We start from the raw sequence: 22,290 nt of genomic DNA on the forward strand, positions 1-22,290 counted from the left end.
GATATGGGACCCGTGATACGTCTAGATAGAACTCTGACGGGTGGCAGGTACGTAAGCACTCTGTCCGATCACCTGCATCCATTCATATCCATTGTGCATTCCGACGGCCTTGGACAATAACAGTAAGACAATGGGACACCCCACACGTCCAGAATTGATATAGAGTGGCTCCAGGAGTGTTCTTACGAGTTTAAACACAAAACTCCCCACACATTAACATCATTGAGCATAATTGGGATATCTTGCAACGCGCTGTTGAGAAGAGATCTCCAACCCCTCACACTCTTACGGATTTATGTACAGCGCTACAGGATTCATGGTGGCAGTTCCCTCCAGCTCTACTTCAGACGTTAGTCGAGTGCATGTCACATCGTGCTGTGGCACTTCTGCGTGCTCACGGAGGACGTTCACGATATTGGGCACGTGTACCAGTTTCTTTGGCTCTTCAGTGTATACACACTCCAGTATAGCTGATAATCAACCTCAACGGTAATTTCCAAGAACGACTGCCTATCGAACGTGCGGTCCCCAAAAGATATACATCGAATGTGCGCCTATGTCGACCACACGTTTCTGATGGCGCGTGTTACTGATATTGTTTACTGGTTTCGCTAGAGCAACGACAAAACACGAACGTTGCTAAGTTACAAATAATTACAAATGAAAGTAGTAACTTTACCTACTTTACTCGTCAGCCACGTCTTGTCTTCTTCATGCATTATTTCTCTTGTTGTATGAGCCGCCAGCAACAATTCTTTTTTCCCTTAACCCGCGTGCACTCTTACCATGTCAGTCAGAAATATTCGGAAAATATCAGGAAGGTCAATTTTTCCGCTAATTTCATGTGGTGGAAATATAGCTACTGGAAGGGATAGAGTTCGCCTCTATATCCAGGTATTTCCTCGTAGCTGTCTCCGATTCGTTTATTTCGACAACCCTGCTTTCTCCACGAATAGGAACACTCTTCGTGACTATGACGTAACAGACTTCTTTTAGTAGTCGCGCAAGGTGTTCGCGGACAGCTGTGTTTCAGAAACTGTCGTTTGTAGCGTATAATCTGTTATCCAACAAGAATCTAAAGTTATACGTTTCTCGACGGCTAACTTGGAACTGTCAAACCATGTGTTCTTTCATAAGAAAGACATTGGGCGCAGTACAATTGCAAAGGAAAATCAGTATCCGCACCTTTCTTGCTAAGTTTCAAAGAGTTCAGTCCAAGATATTCTGCACAATTCCTCCTATCCTCATTTGGAAGCAATCCGAAGTCCCGACAAAATTTCAAACAACTTTCCATCCTACATAACCGAGGAAATATATTTCGCCATGTGAGACTATAGGCACTCGATATCGCGACGCTTTCACTCATTGCTGTTCAAAACCGAAGACGTTAAGCTATGTTCCCCTGACAACGAAGCAAACGTTTACCATAATTAGCGCCACCAGAGTCGTGTGGTCGACATCGAGTTGCACCTTCGATATATATCTTTTGTGGCCCGCGCGTTCGATAGGCAATCATTCGCCGGCCATGGTGGCCGAGCGGTTCTAGGCGCTTCAGTCCGGAACCGCGTGACTGCTACGGTCGCAGGTTCGAATCCTGCCTCGGGCATGGATGTGTGTGATGTCCTTTTGTTAGTTAGGTTTAAGTAGTTCTAAGTTCTAGGGGACTGTTGACCTCAGATAATAAGTCCCATAATGCTTAGAGCAATTTCTTTCAATCATTCTTGGAAATTACCATACCAACAATCAAGAAAGTCGTTGCCACACATTGTGAAGATTTCTCAACTGTATTTAAAATAGCAATTTAATTTTTTATTTAATTGTAGTGTTAAGGTGTTGCGTATATGTACTTTCCTCTCCAGTTCATCTACCGACTTTCAGGGTTTACACATGTTAAGTCTTCGTTTCCCTTTGTAGTTACCTAGTGAATTTTGTCCTACAGTATACTGACGAGCTAAACCATTATACCCACCAACTTAGTAGCGCATTTGTCACCTTTAGAGCACATGCTGCAGCGATTCTGCGTGTCATGGATTCGACAAGTCTTTGGCAGTTTTTGAAGACATATGGAAGCAGACGTCTACGTACAGGTCACGCTATTCCCGTACATTAATGTCCGTGGTATTTGGCAGCGGACGTGGTGCCCGATAGCGTCCCACACGCTTTCCATTGAGGTTCATAGAAAGTGAATTTGGAGGCCAAGACATCAACGTGAAATCAGTATCATTGTCCCCCCAAACACTGACACACCGTAGCACCAGTCCACGTTTCATTCGTGTATAACGCTGCACTCCAAACATACACTCCCAGAAATTTCTTCCCCAAATTAACGCCTATATTTGACACTAGTAGATTTCTGTTCGACAGGAATGCCGTTTCTGCCAGTGCTACAGTCTGCTTTTTATTTTCTCCTTGCTCCGTCCTCCCAGCTACTTTTGTTGCCCAGATAGCAGAATTCCTTGACTTCGTCTACTTCGTGACCCCCAAATCTTATGTTAAGTTCCTCACTGTTCTCATTTCTGCTAATTCTCATTACTTTCGTCCTTCTTCGCTTTACTCTCAGTCCATATTGTGCACCTATTAGATTGATCATTCCTTTCAACAGATCTACATCTACATCTACATGACTACTCTGCAATTCACATTTAAGTGCTTGGCAGAGGGTTCATCGAACCACAATCATACTATCTCCCTACTATTCCACTCCCGAACAGCGAGCGGGAAAAACGAACACCTAAACCTTTCTGTTCGAGCTCTGATTTCTCTTATTTTATTTTGATGATCATTCCTACCTATGTAGGTTGGGCTCAACAAAATATTTTCGCATTCGGAAGAGAAAGTTGGTGACTGAAATTTCGTAAAAAGGTCTCGCCGCGACGAAAAACGTCTATGCTGTAATGACTTCCATCCCAACTCGTGTATCATATCTGCCACGCTCTCTCCCCTATAACGCGATAATACAAAACGAGCTGCCCTTCTTTGCACCCTCTCGATGTCCTCCGTCAATCCCACCTGGTAAGGATCCCACACCGCGCAGCAATATTCTAACAGAGGACGAACGAGTGTAGTGTAAGCTGTCTCTTTAGTGGACTTGTTGCATCTTCTAAGTGTCCTGCCAATGAAACGCAACCTTTGGCTCGCCTTCCCGACAATATTATCTATGTGGTCCTTCCAACTGAAGTTGTTTGTAATTTTAACACCCAGGTACTTAGTTGAATTGACAGCCTTGAGAATTGTACTATTTATCGAGTAAACGAATTCCAACGGATTTCTTTTGGAACTCATGTGGATCATCTCACACTTTTCGTTATTTAGCGTCAACTGCCACCTGACACACCATACAGCAATCTTTTCTAAATCGCTTTGCAGCTGATACTGGTCTTCGGATGACCTTACTAGACGGTAAATTACAGCATCATCTGCGAACAACCTAAGAGAACTGCTCAGATTGTCACCCAGGTCATTTATATAGATCAGGAACAGTAGAGGTCCCAGGACGCTTCCCTGGGGAACACCTGATATCACTTCAGTTTTACTCGATGATTTGCCGTCTATTACTACGAACTGCGACCTTCCTGACAGGAAATCACGAATCCAGTCGCACAACTGAGACGATACCCCATAGCTCCGCAGCTTGATTAGAAGTCGCTTGTGAGGAACGGTGTCAAAAGCTTTCCGGAAATCTAGAAATACGGAATCAACTTGAGATCCCCTGTCGATAGCGGCCATTACTTCGTGCGAATAAAGAGCTAGCTGCGTTGCACAAGAGCGATGTTTTCTGAAGCCATGCTGATTACGTGTCAATAGATCGTTCCCTTCGAGGTGATTCATAATGTTTGAATACAGTATATGCTCCAAAACCCTACTGCAAACCGACGTCAATGATATAGGTCTGTAGTTAAATGGATTACTCCTACTACCCTTCTTGAACACTGGTGCGACCTGCGCAATTTTCCAATCTGTAGGTACAGATCTATCGGTGAGCGAGCGGTTGTATATGAGTGCTAAGTAGGGAGCTATAGTATCAGCGTAATCTGAAAGGAACCTAATCGGTATACAATCTGGACCTGAAGACTTGCCCGTATCAAGCGATTTGAGTTGCTTCGCAACCCCTAAGGTATCTACTTCTAAGAAACTCATGCTAGCAGATGTTCGTGTTTCAAATTCTGGAATATTCCATTCGTCTTCCCTGGTGAAGGAATTTCGGAAAACTGCGTTCAATAACTCCGCTTTAGCGGCGCAGTCGTCGATAACAGTACCATCGGCACTGCGCAGCGAAGGTATTGACTGCGTCTTGCCGCTTGTGTACTTTACATACGACCAGAATTTCTTCGGATTTTCTACCAAATTTCGAGACAATGTTTCGTTGTGGAACCTATTAAAGGCATCTCGCATCGAAGTACGTGCCAGATTTCGCGCGTCTGTAAATTTTAGCCCATCTTCAGGATTTCGCGTTCTTCTGAACTTCGCATGCTTTTTCCGTTGCCTCTGCAACAGCGTTCGGACCTTTTTCGTGTACCACGGGGGATCCGTTCCATCTCTTACCAATTTATGAGGTATGAATATCTCAATTGCTGTTGCTACTATATCTTTGAATTTGAGCCACATCTCGTCTACATTCGCATAGTCAGTTCGGAAGGAATGGAAATTGTCTTTTAGGAAGGCTTCTAGTGGTACTTTATCCGCTTTTTTAAATAAAATTATTTTGCGTTTGTTTCTGATGGATTTGGAAGAAATGGTATTGAGCCTAGCTACAATGACCTTGTGATCACTAATCCCAGTATCAGTCATGATGCTCTCTATCAGCTCTGGATTGTTTGTGGCCAAGAGATCCTGTAATTCTTCCTCACTTTCACTGAGGATAGCGATGTCATCAGCGAATCATTGATATTCTTTCAGCGGAATTTCAGTCGCAGTCTTTAACCTTTATTTTATTTCCGCCATTGCTTCTTCGATGTACAGACTGAAGAATATGTTCGGAAAGCTACATTCCTGTCTTACTCCTTTTTTAATCCGAGCACTTCGTACTTTGTCTTTCAGTCTTATTTTTCATTCTTGTTTTTTGTACATATTGTATATTCTCTTTCTTTTCCTATAGCTTACCCATATTTTTCTCAGAATTTCTAACATCTTGTACCACTTTACATTGTCGAAAGCTTTTTCCAAGTCAACAAATCCAATTAAGATGTCTCAATTTTTGTTCAGTCTTCATCCATTATCAAACGTAATGTCAGAACTGCCTCTCTGGTTCCTTTATCGTTCCTAACGCCAAACTGATCATCATTTAACACCTCCTCAATTTTTTTTCATTCTTCTGTATGTTATTCCTGTCAGTATCTTGGATGCATGTACTGTTAAGCTGATTGTGAGATAATTCTCGCATTTGCCGGCATTGTGTGGATGATGCTTTTCCGAAAGTGTGATGATATATCTCCAGTCTCATTTATTGTACACACCAACGCGAGTAGTCGTTTTGTTGCCACTTCCCAATGATATTAGAAATTCTGTTGGAATGTTATCTATCCCCTATGCCTTATTGATCTTAAGTCACCCAAGCACTCTTAAATTCTGATTGTAATACTTCATTCCCTATCTCTTCTAAATCAACTCCTATTTCTTCTTCTACCACATCAGATATATCTTCCCCCACAAAGAGGCCTTCAATGTACTCTTTCCACCTAACAGCTTTCTGCCCTGCATTTAACAGTGGAAATTCCATTGCCCTCTCAATGTTACCACCCTTGTTTTTAATTTCAGCGAAGGTTGTTTTGACTTCCCTTTATGTTGAGTCAGCCCTTTCGCCAATCATGTCTTTTTCGATTTCTTCACATTTTTCATACAGCCATTTCGCCTGAGCTTCCCTGCACGTCCTGTTTATTTTATTCCTAAGTCATTTGTATTTCGGTATTACTGTATTTCCGTGAACATATTTTTTCTACCTTATTTATATCTATCAACTGAAGTACTTCTTTTGTTGCCTAGGGTTTCTTCACAGTTACCTTCCTTGTACCTATTTTCCCCAACTTCTGTGACTGCCCTTTTTAGAGGTGTACATTCCCCTTCAAGCGAACTGCCAATTGAATAGCTATTCACTATCGCAGTATCTACAGCCTACTGAGGAATGTCTTCATTCCTCAGTACTGCCGTATCCCACTTCTTTGAGCACTGATTCTTCAGGACTAGTCTCTTAAACTTCAGCGCACTCTTCATCATCGCTAAACTGTGATCTGAGTCTTTATCTGCTCCTGTGTACACATTACAATCCAATATCTGATTTTGTAAACTCTGCCTGAACATCATGTAATCTATTATCGTATATTTCTGCTATATCAGTTTCTGCTATTAGTCGTGATATGCTTTGTACTTCAGAAACACCAAAATACACAGTGATTAAGAGTCCACATCAAACCGTAGGTGTCTTTACGACTGAAAGGGGAAAGTCTGTTCAAACTTTCGAGGAAAGCCAGGGCATAACACGACAAAGGTGCCATCCGTAGTAAAGCACAGTGCAGTTCAAATCATCTTCTGGGTTGAAGACAGAGTCACCTTCTACAGTACCGATAGGTCCGATGTAAGAGGGGTGCTCAAAAGAAATTCCTCCGATTTTCTTGTGTGAAAACTTTTAAAAGTTTTAAAATAAAACAAACTTTATTAACATTATACATCGTTATTCTTCATGTCCAAATATTTATTTTTCGACGTGTTCACCCTGGGGAAAAAATATTTCTCTCAAGGAGGAGCTGTCATTGTAGTATGACATTGTAGCAAGCGACAACTTCACCTCTGCTCGCACCGCGTCATCAGTATCAAAGTGAAGTTCTCGCAGGTGTTTTCAGGTTTTGGAAACAGTTGAAAATCGATTGGAGCCAAGTCGAGACTATGGAGGATGAACGACGACAGTGAACTCAAGGCGATAAATTGTCGCTGATGTCGCAGCACTCGTGTGTCGTCTGGCAATGCCATGCAGAAAGAAGGAGAGGTGTTCCATCTGTGGATGAACTCTTCGAATTCAAAACTCGAACACAGTTCGCTGTTTGTTGCGCGCTCTCTATAAGCCTCACGGGTAGAGAGGTCTCCTGATCAGGGTAGAAAGGAATATAGGCTTGTACACAAGTTATCGAAAGAGAAATTACATTGGCATTGTAAATGTTCTAATGAATTTTGTTTGCATTTGAGATGGTTATTACTACCACGTTTGTATTATTTGTTGGACATTTCAGGATGGCGTACAACCTTCGTCCCGCTGTGGGATTCAGAAGAACAGACTATGAAACCTTTACCAATAATCACCAATCAACCCAAGATGCCACTCAGTCAGTAGATGCACTATTACACGATTAGCCAGAAACGATTCAAAGTACATCTCTACAAAACGTATTCGATTCCAATTATTAACAAGAAATGGATCCGTATAATTAAACCTAGTAGATCGCTCGGCCCATCTACGTAGCCTCACATTAAAAGACAGTTCAGAATCATTACAATCAGACAAAGATTCAGCGTCATATTTAGTTATGTAAATCAAAGCTGATTTCCTACTCTTACAACTCTGAACATCAACAACGCCAGTTATACTACCAAACATAAATTCCAAACCTTTCCTAACTTGATCTAAATACTTCTTATCTTTCAATTTCAAATAACAATGGAAATGTGTAGCATTACCTTAAGCAAAATGTTCCTCAGTAACACAATACAAGTGTTGTTCGAGTTTACTCAAACAGATGGTGTACGCTTTGAGTATGGTTAAATGGCCGCTATTAAGAAGCATGATGAGGAAGCCAAGAATTTTGGAACATTGCAACATTATGATATTACTGATGAATTTAAATTTACACTGACGGAAAAAACCACAGTACCAAGAAGCAGATGTGCAACGTAAACGAAAGTTGGTAAGCCTGCTTCTTCATCTGAGAGATGGTGGCTATTCTGATTTCGCATAAGAGTGGCGCTAGTAGCTCCACCATGAGGAAGCAAATCAGGTTTGCCTCAAATACACGCTTTGGCGGTCGAGAGCGTTAGTTAGCTTTGAGATTGGTCGTGGTGAGTTGATGTTAGTCAAGAATGTCTTTAAACCGTCAAAGGCGCCATTATCAGCACATCACTATGTTTGAACGAGGTCTTGTAATAGGGCCTCAAGAAGCTGGATGTTCGTTCTGCGATTTTGCAGGAAGATGTGGCAGGAATATAGCCACTGTACATCATTACTAACAGCAGTGGTCACAAGAATGTATGGTTCCAGGAAGACCGGGCTCTATGTGGCCACAAGGCACTACCGAGAGGAAAGACTGCCGTGTTCGGCGTGGGGCTATGGCGCACCGTACATCTGCAGCAGCAAAGTGAGCCGCAGTTGGCACCACAGTCACACAACGGACTGTTACAAATCGGTTACTTCAAGGACAGCCCCGAGTCAGACGCCTTGTGCCGTGCATTCCACTGACCCCAAACCACCACCATTTGCAACTTCAGTGGTGTCCAGCGAGAACAGGGTGGTGGCCCATTGCGTTTTATGATGAAATTTGGTTCTGCCTCCGTGGCACTTCTGGCCGTGTGTTGTTTAAACGAGTCCAGTCGAGGCCCTGCAACCAGCCTGTCTGTGTGCTAGACACACTGGAGCGACACATGGAGTTATGGTCTGCAGTACGATTTCGTATGACAGCAGGAGCACTGTCGTTGTTATCATACACACACAGCTGTAAAATTGTACGCCAGTCTGATGATTCGACCATTCAAGAACAACATTCCAGGGGTTGTTTTCCTACAGGATAACACCCACCCACATACCGTTGTTGTAACCCAGAGTGCTGTACAGAGTGTCGACATATTGCTTTGGTCTGCTCGATCAACAGATCTGTTTCTAATCGAGCATATATGGGACGTCATTGGACGACAACTCCAGTGTCATTCACAAACAGCATTAACCGTCCCTCCATTGACCCAGAAACTGGCATCTGGCACCTGTCCAACATAATGCATGAACATTTGCATGCTTGTTGTTGTGTACATAGTTCCGCGTAGTCAGCGCGTACACAACATTCCCAATAGAGCGCGCCCTGCTAAGCACAACAGCGCAGGCGCAGCACTCGTCCGTCTCCGCACTACGAGATGGCGCTGTCTTAGAGACGGACCAAATTCTGCTTCCGCCGATCAGCGTATTAATATGTAACAGAGCCAATGAGATTGATGCTAACGTTGAACGTTTTCTCCTCGCGGATCACACTCGCGCAGTGATACCTGAACGCTCGAAGAATTATAATGAGCGAACAGACCTCCAATTAGTCAGTCTGCATTAGTCTGTAGTCAAGTTTCAGTCTGCGCCTAATAAGATTATCATATTCCTGTGCATAGCCATGAAGATAAATGTATAGACACTTTGTCAAGTATCAGAGATATGTGAGAATAAGATTAACGTACCAAGACCAAAGGAACCTCAGATTGTCAATTGTAAACAGCATCAAGAACCAAGTGAAGTTATTTTTATGCTTGTTATTATTTTAATAAATGTGTGTGAAAATTAATCAAGTTCTGTTTAAAGTTGGTCACCGTCAATCTGCTACTCTAAGCGTGCAAGTGGCATTTCTATCGTCTGACCTAATGGCAGAAGATAAACACGCCACGATAAGACCACGAGACATATGGCTGACACTCGCCTACTTCGTTAGAGCGAGAAGTCAAATAATCTGATGGTGTGTGTACCGAAGGTCTTACAGTACGGACACCACACTTGTATTCAATATTCTGGCGGTTATGCCGATTATTAGTGTACCGGCATTTCATATTTGCAATGACTTATCTTGGAATTATGTTAACCTGTGGACTTGCAATGTAAATCACTTAAATATGTTACCTAGACAAATATATTCCCGAAATTTCATTACTCTACATTAATTGTTTTTTGATGCTAGGATTTTTGTCCGTCATGCAGTTACATTACACATCGCCATGTTAAACACTAAAATTTGGAGCGCTCTAGCGGTAGAAAGTTGCAACGTGCCTCAGCGAAGTGGGAAAGTCGACCGTGTAATATTCAAGACCTTAACCGATACTGGGAGCAGAATAAAAAATTCGGAGGTACTACTTTTCAGCACTTCCTCGAATTTTGTTTTCGACACCCACATATTCGATATAGGTTTCATTAAGGATTGTCAGTTGTGGTTTACATATAGTGACTCTTGTGTGTGCAGGTGGAGGATGACTGGAAGCCTGTGGCGGTGGAGAAGCTGCGCTGCCTGTCCGGGGTGATAACAGTGGCTACCGGAGGGAGAACAGGCAACCAGATCATGGAGTATGCGTCTGCGTGGTCGCTGGCCCAACAGTACGGTCTGCAGCTGGCTGCGCCCACAGAGATGTTGAGGAAACTTCACAGCGTCTTCCAGAATCTCAGCGCAACGCCACTGGAGGACTTGCTGCAGCGCCCCTCTTGTAAAGCCCACAGTCTGCGCGAAACTGAGGTGCGTACGAGCGATTTTGGTTGTGGCACTCCTTGGTGTTGGCCATCATTGTCATTCTGGAATTTTCACTGCTTGTGTACATTAAAACTTACAGTATGCATAGTCTCATCTTAATTAAATTTCGCTTCAAGCGTGTGCAAGCACAAAGATTCTCCTGACCTAGTATGGTGTAGGTCCAACTTCGGCACGTGTGATAGTCTCCTCTGTACTTGAAATCATCTACATCTACATGATACTCTGCAATTCACATTAAAGTGCTTGGCAGAGGGTTCATCGAACCACAATCATATTATCTCTCTACCATTCCACTACCGAACAGCGCGCGGGAAAAACGAACACCTAAACCTTTCTGTTCGAGCTATGATTTCTCTTATTTTATTTTGATGATCATTCCTACCTATGTAGGTTGGGCTCAATAAAATATTGTCGCATTCGGAAGAGAAAGTTGTTGATTGAAATTTCGTAAATAGATCTCACCGCGACGAAAAACGTCTTTGCTTTAATGATTTCCATCCCAACTCGCGTATCATATCTGCCACACTCTCTCCCCTATTACGTGATAATACAAAACGAGCTGCCCTTTTTTGGACCCTTTCGATGTCCTCCGTCAGTCCCACTTGGGCTGGATCCCACAACGCGCAGCAATATTCTAACAGAGGACGAACGAGTGTAATGTAAGCTATCTCTTTAGTGGACTTGTTACATCTTCTAAGTGTCCTGCCAATGAAACGCAACCTTTGGTCGCATTCCCCACAATATTATCTGTGTGGTCTTTCCATCTGAGCGTAAATTACAGCATCATCTGCGAACAACCTAAGAGAACTGCTCAGAATGTCACCCAGGTCATTTATATAGATCAGGAACAGCAAAGGTCCCAGGACGCTTCCCTGGGGAACACCTGATATCACTTCAGTTTTACACGATGATTTGCCGTCTATTACTACGAACTGCGACCTTCCTGACAGAAAATCACGAATCCACTCGCACAACTGAGACGATACTCCGTAGGCCCGCAGCTTGATTAGAATTCGCTTGTGAGGAACGGTGTCAAAAGCTTTCCGGAAATCTAGAACTACGGAATCAACTTGAGATCCCCTGTCGATAGCGGCCATTACTTCGTGCGAATAATATATGGGATAATATTTCCTGATCACCGATAGGGCCATGTCATGGAGCACAACACAGGTATGCTGCACATATCGAGCAAGTTATTGACGTATACCTGTATACTGACAAATACTATTTGACATGCTCTTTTAAAAATAAACTGTGCAACAAAATTGCGAAACCCACAATTGTCACCCTTTTGCAACGCTTGAGTTCGAAAATTGGTTCAAATGTGGCTACAACTTTCCTCTACAGTGGTGTAATAGTGTGGCGTCTTACGACGCCACCATCGGCTCGGCAGTGTAAGGTCTCGGCACCTGCGGAAAAAAGGCCACAGGTCAGATAAGGTGACCTGTAAGAAGGGTCAATGATTTCACATTGGTACCAAATTTCATTACAATTCTGCCCGACGCCACCGTGGACGTGTAACAAGATGGGAAGATCGTCACATCTCCTACAACTTGCGTTTGACTTCTTTTGACACCTCTGCGATGGGTCAGAATCGTGGCACCCGCCACTGAAGTCAAGCGGTTTCTTTATGGGTGGCCGAGGAAACTATTTCCGACGCACCGCCACTCAGAGTCCGCACGAAAAGGCCTCACTGATCGGCATAAAGGGCGTCAGTGAAACCACTCTTTCCCTTGGAGTGTTGATTCCCAAAACGACAGTTCAGTGGGATGAGCAACAGTACTGCGTTCTTGACCATATTAGACACTGCTGCTTCCACCCATGGGCATTTTAGCCCTACTGTAAGGGCAGTGTGGAGCTGAAGCCCCATACCCATGATCTGACCCCTTTGGAATGCAGTGCTACCACATTTTTTCTCTGGTGTACATGATTAACCATTAGGAACCGTTCCGAACCATTCGACGAAATTTGAACCTGATCCAAAGCAGCAAACAGTGTTTATGCTGTTTCAGCACTCCTGTTTCGAGCCATCCTGTGACGTGTCACAGATGGTGCATCATTAACATTTGTGTGAATAAAATGGCAATGGGTCCCTCAAAGGCCTCCAGTTCGGGAATATCCTCAGTGCCACACACACACACACCTTTGTTGAGCATATTAAAAATATACATTTCAGAAACTTCGACACCAGTTCAACCTCACAGTTTTTCTAAATTCTGAAGGTAGACAAACCCCATGTTGAAGGGCTTGCCTAACCTCAGGTGCTGGAACGGCCGCAAGGCTGAATTGGTGTACAAGTTTCTGACAGGTACATTTTTAAAATGGACCTTTTGCCATTTTATTTAAGGACTTGTTAACGTTGCATCCACCTGTTCGCCCCTCCCTGCCCCTGTCCCTCTTCATCAGGACTCAGGAGGGCTTGATAAATATGAACACCTTCTGCCTTTAACTGCTTTGGATTACACTCAAATTTCTTCAATTGTTTTGAATCGTACTAATGGTTTCAACCCACATACAAGAGCAAAAATTGCTATGGCACTACACTCGAAAGGGCTCTCGTGACGTTCAGTTGGGTTGGAGCCTCATAGTGCCCTTGTAGAGGGGCTGAAAAGCCCAGAGGTTGCAGCAGCATCAAACATTGTCAAGAGCATAGTACTGTTTCCAGAATGAGATTTTCACTCTGCAGCGGAGTGTGCGCTGATATGAAACTTCCTGGCAGATTAAAACTGTGTGCCCGACCGAGACTCGAACTCGGGACCTTTGCCTTTCGCGGGCAAGTGCTCTACCATCTGAGCTACCGAAGCACGACTCACGCCCCGTACTCACAGCTTTACTTCTGCCAGTATCCGTCTCTTCCCTTCCAAGTTTCATATCAGCGCACACTCCGCTGCAGAGTGAAAATCTCATTCTGGAAACATCCCGCAGGCTGTGGCTAAGCCATGTCTCCGCAATATCCTTTCTTTCAGGAGTGCTAGTTCTGCAAGTTTCGCAGGAGAGATTCTGTAAAGATTGGAAGGTAGGAGACGGATACTGGCAGAAGTAAAGCTGTGAGTACCGGGCGTGAGTCGTGCTTCGGTGGCTCAGATGGTAGAGCACTTGCCCGCGAAAGGCAAAGGTCCCGAGTTCGAGTCTCGGTCGGGCACACAGTTTTAATCTGCCAGGAAGTTTCATAGTACTGTTGCTCATAGCACTGCGATTTGTCGTTTTCGACCGCAAAATGTGTGGGAAGAGGTGGTTTTATCGACGCCTTTATACCACCCACTGAGGCCTTATCTTCTCGATTCTGAGCGGCAGTATGTCCGAAATATTTTCTTTGGCCACACGTAAGAAAACAGCGTGATTTCAGCACTGGGTGTCGCATTTCTGACCCCACCCCAGAGGTGTCAAAGAAGGGGTGAAGTGTGGGTAACAGGAAGTGTGACAGCTGTCTATCATGTTATAAGCCCACAGTGGTGTCGGGCTGAATTGTTGCGAAATTTGGTACCAATGTGGCATCGTTAGCCCGCCTTACAGCTCACATGACTAGTGGGGCTACCTTCTTACAATTCCATTTTGTTAGTGTGGATTACCTACATCAGGGGCAGGTATGCACTTAGGGACAAACCTATTGTTCTTCTTTGATTGACAGATACTTAACCTATTGTTCTCCTTTGATTGACAGGTCCTTGAGCTATAGTTCTGACATGGAAAACCACTTAACAGAACAATAGGTTAAGGACCTGTCTATCAAAGGAGGACACTTGGTTAAGTACCTGTCAATCAAAGGAGAACAATAGGTTTACCCTTGAGTGCATACCTGTCTCTGTAGGTAACCTACACTAACAAAATGGACTCCTACGAAGGTAGCCCCAATACTCACATGAACTTCTGAGTTGTCGTCTTTTTTTTCCACATGTGATGACACCTTGTTGTCTGAAGCGACACTGATCGCAAGGTTGTCGTCGCAGGGCGCATGCTTTTGCACCACGACAAAGGAAGGTTGTAGGCATCTTTGAGCCAAATTTCAAACCTCTGCGTTTTATTGGGAAACAATTATGGGGTTTCGAAAACATTATCATTTAATTGTGTAGCACAATGTAGTTGCCATCTCCATGTTACAACTAAGGTTTAAAGGATGTTTCCTTTGGTTTTAAGGCAAACGCTAGAAATCAAAAACTCCTCCCTCTGCTCCATTATCAAATCGCCCAGCAACTGGCTGAGAAGAACTCCTGACTCTATGAAGAGACAGATCTCATACATTTTTATTTTTTGTCTGAACCAATGGATAACAATGTATCCACCCCATCCCCCCCTCCCCACACAGAAAGTTTTAATTTTTGTCAGAGACCATTCCCAAAACTTTCGAAAAAAATGTAGTCCTAGAAACAAATTAAAGTTAGTAACAATTCCCTGGTTCCAACGAATGTTTCCGAGAGTTTTTCCATTAGTTGTAAAGACTATGTTTGAACTGGAAATATTATCTGAAATATTCCAAATCGGGATCACCTTTCCTCCATTCCCAGACTGCTGCGATTTGACCCACAATACTACAGTCGCTGTGTCCTCATGGCAAAATAATAAATAAATAAAGGAGTACAGCAGCAAAGGCGTCAGGTAGTGATATAAATCCCAGCTATGTGGGGCTCGTGTCGTCGGAAAACATCTATAATTGTTTTGTAGGGTTGAAGTCTGCAGTCTGAGAGAGTATCCACTATTTGTACCAATAGTAAATTTGTTAAACAGTCGTGCCTGTCTGTCTTTGAACACGCTAATCTTCTAAACTACTAGATGCATTTTATGAGGTTTTTACTGGCGGCTTCCGCGCAGCTAGAGGCACTGTATAGGCTATATTTCATTAAAATTGGATAGAGAAGAAAAATATATTGATATGTATTATAAAAATATATGCTTGTAGGTGTGTGTGTGTACGTGTCACATCTCCTCTGAAATCACTGGGCTTATTACAGCCAAACTTCGTACTCATGTCACTTACTGCCCGGAACCTGGAAAGAATCGCTGTGAAGGTAAGAACCACCTACCTATCAAAGGGGTAAGGGTGGAGGTGGAAACGAAGTTTAGGCTAAGACGTGCGGATGCACAGATTTTAATCATCCTGTAATTTAGAACGAGAGCACGTAGTGACTTGCAACAAACTTTACAATTAATATCAAACTGTTACGAAACTTTTTCTCACTGACAACCCAAACAAAATGAGGAAAGGTAAAAAGTTCATGTAGTAAAAATTCCGTATGAAGCATGGCGTTTTAATTTATCACTTATTTACTACTGACTGTATTTGTGACACTTTTTTTGCAGTCAGTGTTCACATATAGCACCGAATTTACTTGCAAAATCCTATCACTGTACAACATATTGTTCAGTGTGTATGATGGCATAAACACTAAGATACATGAAAGTCTGCTGTATTGTGCATGCGTCTGAAGTTATTCTTTCTTTGTTACTAGCTCTGTTTGCAATACATTTCGCAGACAGTATCCACAAATGCTGCTGAATGTATCTACAAAATGATGTCATTGTACGGCAGAGAGCGAGGGAGAGGAGGATATGGGTAGAGATAGGGAAGAAGAGGAGATAGACTGAGAGAGGGGGAGAGGAGATGGACATGGAAAGGAAAGAGGAGGAGTTGGACAGTGAATGAAGAGTGGAGGAGATGGACAGAGAGAAGAGGGAAGCAGACAGACAGGGAGGGTGGGTGGAGGAGACAGACAGACAGAGAGAGGGGAAAGGGAGAAGAGTGTCGAATAGAACTGAAATAAAATCATGGTGGTTAACATGAAAGTGCAACTACTCACGGAAGTCGCAGGATGCGCCGTGATTATCGTAAGACAGATATGCTAATGCAGCAATGCGATACCGATTTACTCTGGAAAAAATTAGCCCCAGTTCTGGCCAACAGGTAGAAATCTAGCACTATACAGCATCCCGTCAACCTCTTTGGAGCTCATATTGAACAAATTGGGTAAGCTGCCTTTCACAGTTGTTTCACCTTTTATACCCACGTCCTATTCGTAAGCCATTACATATGGAAACATTGCTATACTTCTTGGATTCACAGTGCCAGATTCGCACCTAGAGGCCAAGATTGGAACTAGTTTTATCCAGCGTAAATCTGTTCCACATTAACGCATTTGAATACCGACCAAGTTTCGATGCCATATGATAATTACAGCGTACACTGGACCTCAGACAGTAGCTCCACTTTAATTATGACCACCTGGTTCATACCCAAACAACGCCAGATTCTCAAGTAGTCTATAAATTAATGATAGCAACACCAATAAACCCACTTTCTTCCATGACGTTGCCGTTTGAACTACGAAGTTTAGGATTTGATGTTAGTCTTATTTAGATGGCAGAGATTAATTTATTGCTTGCACTTTACCTTGCTTCCAAAAATATCTTGGGTTTGAACTTTATTAGACCATTTCATTAGTCCAGCGGTAGACTCGGATTTGACGGTTCTAGACCAATGTTACTACGAATCTAAAGGTGACTACTTAAATGTATATATATATTTTCTCGCTGACGATCCATACAAAATGATGAAATGAAAAAAGTTCATCGCTTACTACATTTCCGTTGTTCGTGCACTAAAAATTCCGCATCAAGTGCGGCGGCGCCGTTCTTTCCGTCCCTTTACGACGGAGCAGCACCTACCTGTGAACATTGTCTCAGTAGATCATCAGTAGGAAAGCCAAGTGAAACCTACTGTACTTCGACGTGAACCAGACTGCAATCTAAGTCACTAATCTACGTTTCGGGAGAAAGTTTTCACACAAATGAAAGGTTGGAAATTTTATTCTCAATTAATATATTCTGAAACTTAGGTGAACAAGTATTACTGCCAAGCCCGTGCTAGTCTTAACACAGTCACTCACAATCCCTTTCACTCACGTTAGCAAGTTTATGATGTTGCATTTCCCGAAAACGTAATAGCTACAAAAATACTGACTGTTTTTGATTGATAATGCTCGCCAAATATTAAGTCGTTACCAAATGCAGTCACAGTTTTTAGCCATCGACCTACTCAATACGCCACGCGGAATATATGTCTTTTCTCGTCACAAAATTCACTTAAAATTCCGAAATTTCTACATGCCCATCGGAATAATTATGCCGTCACTTTACCACACTTTTGATGTATGAAACACTGCTAGATCGGGCAACTTATCGTTTCCATCGAACTACTACTACACACATCCGAACTGTTTCATGGCTAGGCTCCCACTCCTCTCTAGAATACTCTGTCTTCTCTACCAGCGGAAAAAGGCGCGCGAAGAATATTACTTTACCATTGGTCAGTTTACTCAACAGCCAATAGCAAAACAACATTCTCCCGCGTCAATCAGTGCTTTTCATCAATAACCAATCGCAAAATAGTAAACCTAACGACTGCACTTTTTACCGACGTAATTATCTAATATGCTGAAGTTTTGCCTATGCATAAAGTTATTTATTATTGTTATTTACACGTGAATTAACTTTCCCTTTACCATAAACTTACATTATAAATCTATTCGACAAAAATCCCCTTTGTCCATATTCATACTTCTTCGAAGTGTTCCCACACTAAATCCCACTACATAACTCGTTAAACAATTATCTTCATATTAACCTTAAACCACATTCACGCATCATTTATACTGCTAAAACACATTTATAAAATTTTACCTACACAAAAAGACATAATAACACTTTATGAAAATACTAGAACAGTTTATGAAAAACATTCTGTTACTTTAGTGCACTCTAGTGGGCACAATCGAAACTAAAATCACAGTCCCCCTATCCAATATTGTCCTCTATCGCTGGTACATAAACTACGTGCGCGCCTAGTCTCGCGTTACCATCTGTCACTATCCAGCTCTGAGACACATCTCCCACTTAACCGCCTCCAAGGCAGGATAGTTATACCGCGCTACGCCTCACAAGCACGACGTTTCAATTAATTCATTACTCCTCTACTATTAGCTTTATTCGTGACACATTGTATACACGTATACCACTGAATTTACCAGAAAAATTATATCATTGTATTGACGGGACATACGACGTTATAAATATCAAGCTGCGTGAAAATGGAACTGCACGACGAAATTCGATAGAAATACAAGTGAAACATTTTTACACATACGTTTGAAATATATTGACTATATGTCAAATATATCTGAAACACGCGTACATGGAGATGTGTTAAGAGCTCATCCTAAATCCGTGTGGGATTTCAGCCAAATTTGTTACACATATTAGTTACAATCTGGAACGATATACTGTGGGGGTAAGAACCACAAAGCTTCTACTGGGGTGAGCATGATAACGTGGAGGGAGAAGATGGGAGGAAGAGATGTACTGACGAGGGGGAAGGAGTAGATGGGGACAGATAGGGATGTAGGCGGAGATGGGCAAAGAGAGGGAGAGGGGGAAACAGACAGAGAGAGGAGGAGGAGGATGAGATGGACAGAGAAGTGAAAGAGGAGGAGATGGACACAGGCAGGTGGAGGAAGAGATAGGCAGAGAGGGTGGGGGAGAGGAGATGAACAGAGAGAGAGGGGGGAGGAGATGGACAAAGAAAGGGGGAGGAGGAGACAGATAGAGGAATGAGAAGGAGATGGAGAAATAGAGGGTAGGAGTAGATGGAATTGGAGGGGGGGAGGTGGACAGAGAGAGAAGGAGAAGAGTAACAGAGGGGGGGGGGGGTAGGTGGAAATGGACAGAGAGTGGAGGTGAACAGAGAACGGGAGAGGAGTGGTGGATAGAGAGAGGGTGTGGAAGAGATGAAGGAGAAAATTGACAGACAGAGGGGGAATGAACAGATGGACTAATAGAAGATTTGAATTAATGCATACCCAAGAAATGCCGGGTACTCAGCTAGTATGCTTATAATCATTTAGTTGGTGTTTGTTGTTGTGGTCTTTAGTCCTGAGACTGGTTTGATGCAGCTCTCCATGCTACTCTATCCTGTGCAAGCTCCTTCATCTCCCAGTATCTACTGCAACCTACATCCTTCTGAATCTGTTTAGTGTATTCATCTCTACGATTTTTACCCACCACGCTGCCCGCTAATGCAAAATTTGTGATCCCTTGATGCCTCAGAACATGTCCTACCAACCGATCCCTTCTTCTAGTCAAGTTGTTTTACTTCCTTACATGGCTACACTCCATACAAACACTTTCAGAAACGACTTCCTGACGCTTAAACCTATATTCGATTTTAACAAATTTCTCTTCTTCAGGAACGCTTTCCTTGCCATTTCCATCTACATTTTATATCTTCTCTACTTCGACCATCATCAGTTATTTTGCTCCCAAAATAGCAAAACTCCTTAACTACTTGAAGTGTCTCATTTCCTAATCTAATTCCCTCAGCACCACCCGACTTAATTCGACTACATTCCATTATTCTCGTTTTTCTTTTGTTGATGTTCATCTTTAATCCTCCTTTCAAGACACTGTCCATTCCGTTCAGCTGCTCTTCCAAGTCCTTTGCTGTCTCTGACAGAATTGCAATGTCATCTGCGAATCTCAAAGTTTTTATTTCTTCTCCATGGATTTTAATACCTACTCCAATTTTTATTTTCCTTTACTGCTTGCTCAATATACAGATTGAATAACATCGGGGAGAGACCACAACCCTGTCTCACTCCCTTCCCAACCACTGCTTCCCATTCATGCCCCTCACTCTTATAACTGCCATCTGGTTTCTGTACAAATTGTGAATAGCCTTTCGCTCCCTGTATTTTACCCCTGTCACCTTTAAAATTTGAAAGAGAGTATTCCAGTCCACATTGTCAAAAGCTTTCTCTAACTCTACAAATGGTAGAAACGTAGGTTTGCCCTTCCTTAATCTTTCTTCTAAGATAAGTTGTAGGATCAGTTTTGCTCACGTGTTCCAACATTTCTACGGAATCCAAACTGATCTTCCCCGAGGTCGGCTTCTACCAGTTTTTCCATTCGTCTGTAAAGAATTCGCGTTAGTATTTTGCAGTTGTGACTTATTAAACTGATAGCTCGGTAATTTTCCCATCTGTCAACACCTGCTTTCTTTAGGATTGGAATTATTATATTCTTCTTGAAGTCTGAGGGTATTTCACCTGTCTCATACGTCTTGCTCACCAGATGGTAGAGTTTTGTCAGGACTGGCTCTCCCAAGGCCGTCAATAGTTCTAATGGAATGTTGTCTACTCCCGGGGCCTTGTTTCGACTCGGGTCTTTCAGTGCTCTGTCAAACTCTCCATGCAGGATCGTATCTCCCATTTCATCTTCATCTACATCCTCTTCCATTTCCATAATATTTTCCTCAAGTACATCGCCTTTGTATAGACCCTCTATATACTCCTTTCACCTTTGTGCTTTCCCTTCTTTGCTTAGAACTGCGTTTCCATCTGAGATCCTGATATTCATACAAGTGGCTCTTTTCTCCAAAGGTCTCTTTAATTTTCCTGTAGGCAGTATCTATCTTACCCCTAGTGAGATAAGCCTCTGCATCCTTACTTTTGTCCTATAACCACGTCTGCTTAGCCATTTTGCACTTCCTGTCGATCTCATTTTTGAGACGTTTGTATTCCTTTTTGCCTTCTTCATTTACTGCATTTTTATATTTTCTCCTTTCATCAATTAAATTCAATTTTTCTTCTGTTACCCAAGGATTTCTACTAGCCCTCGTCTTTTTACCTACTTGATCCTCTGCTGCCTTCACTACTTCATCCCTCAGAGCTATCCATTCTTCTTCTACTGTATTGCTTTCCTCCATTTCTGTCAATTGTTCCCTTATGCTCTGCCTGAAACTCTGTACAACCTCTGGTTTAGTCAGTTTATCCAGATCCCATCTCCTTAAATTCCCACCTTTTTGCAATTTCTTCAGTTTTATTCTACAGTTCATAACCAATAGAATGTGGTCAGAGTCCCTATCTGCCCCTGGAAATGTCTTACAATTTAAAACCTGGTTCCTAAATCTCTGTCTTACCATTATATAATGTATCTATAGTTGGTGTTTACACTAAGTAAAACAATAACTGGCTCATATTCGAAGAACATACACACATTATACTGCGGAGTCAACAAAATGTGGCTATATCGGCAACAGCAACCCCTTTTTCATATTTTCACTTTGATACTCTTTCCTAAGACATTTACTATGTTTTATATCCCGGAAATATGTGCAAATTGTAGTGTTGAAGTGGTTTCCAGTGCTATTTGTTATCGTAAACATCTCCACCATGACCGTTACTGCTTAGACTCCCGAGAATGTGGAGAACTATAGCCACACTGTCCCATCAGTTCGCACTAATGAAACATTTCCTCAATAACACAAAAAACTACTACAAACACGTTGCATTATTGAAACTCATTATTAAGTATATTAATTTATATTTCCTAGATAAACATGTACATTATCTTACTCTGCAGACTATTCAATATAGTCTCACTTTCTTTAAACATATTTGCCGTAAGTTTCCGAGCGTATAATTCCCTTACCGCTGCCCGTGACAGTTTCGCAGCTGTTGCTTCACACAGCCGAAAGAAACTGCAGGCGGAGGATATCAAGTTGAGCCCACCATTGGTCCCACTTCCTTCTCAATTACACGAATAGAGTGGAGTCGCGTTGTGACTCCACGAGATTACAATTTCCACTGAAACGCTATCTGTTTAACGACTTGTTCCTTTCTTCACGTGTCGAACGGCTTAACATACACTCCTGGAAATTGAAATAAGAACACTGTGAATTCATTGTCCCAGGAAGGGGAAACTTTATTGACACATTCCTGGGGTCAGATACATCACATGATTACACTGACAGAACCACAGGCACATAGACACAGGCAACAGA

The 22,290-nt window shown here is 42.6% G+C and overlaps 1 protein-coding gene across 1 annotated transcript in view; it reads left to right on the plus strand.

The window, feature by feature from the left end:
• Positions 1-7,747: 7,747 nt before the first annotated feature.
• Positions 7,748-22,290, plus strand: part of LOC126335955 (galactoside alpha-(1,2)-fucosyltransferase 2-like) — a 115,235-nt gene continuing 100,692 nt past the window's right edge. The window contains exons 1-2 of the mRNA XM_049999432.1: positions 7,748-7,852; positions 10,182-10,448. Of these exons, the coding sequence (XP_049855389.1) occupies positions 7,748-7,852; positions 10,182-10,448 (372 nt within the window). The remainder of the gene's footprint in view (positions 7,853-10,181; positions 10,449-22,290) is intronic.

This window comes from Schistocerca gregaria, chromosome 2 (assembly GCF_023897955.1).
Source record: "Schistocerca gregaria isolate iqSchGreg1 chromosome 2, iqSchGreg1.2, whole genome shotgun sequence".
Taxonomy (NCBI): domain Eukaryota; kingdom Metazoa; phylum Arthropoda; class Insecta; order Orthoptera; family Acrididae; genus Schistocerca; species Schistocerca gregaria.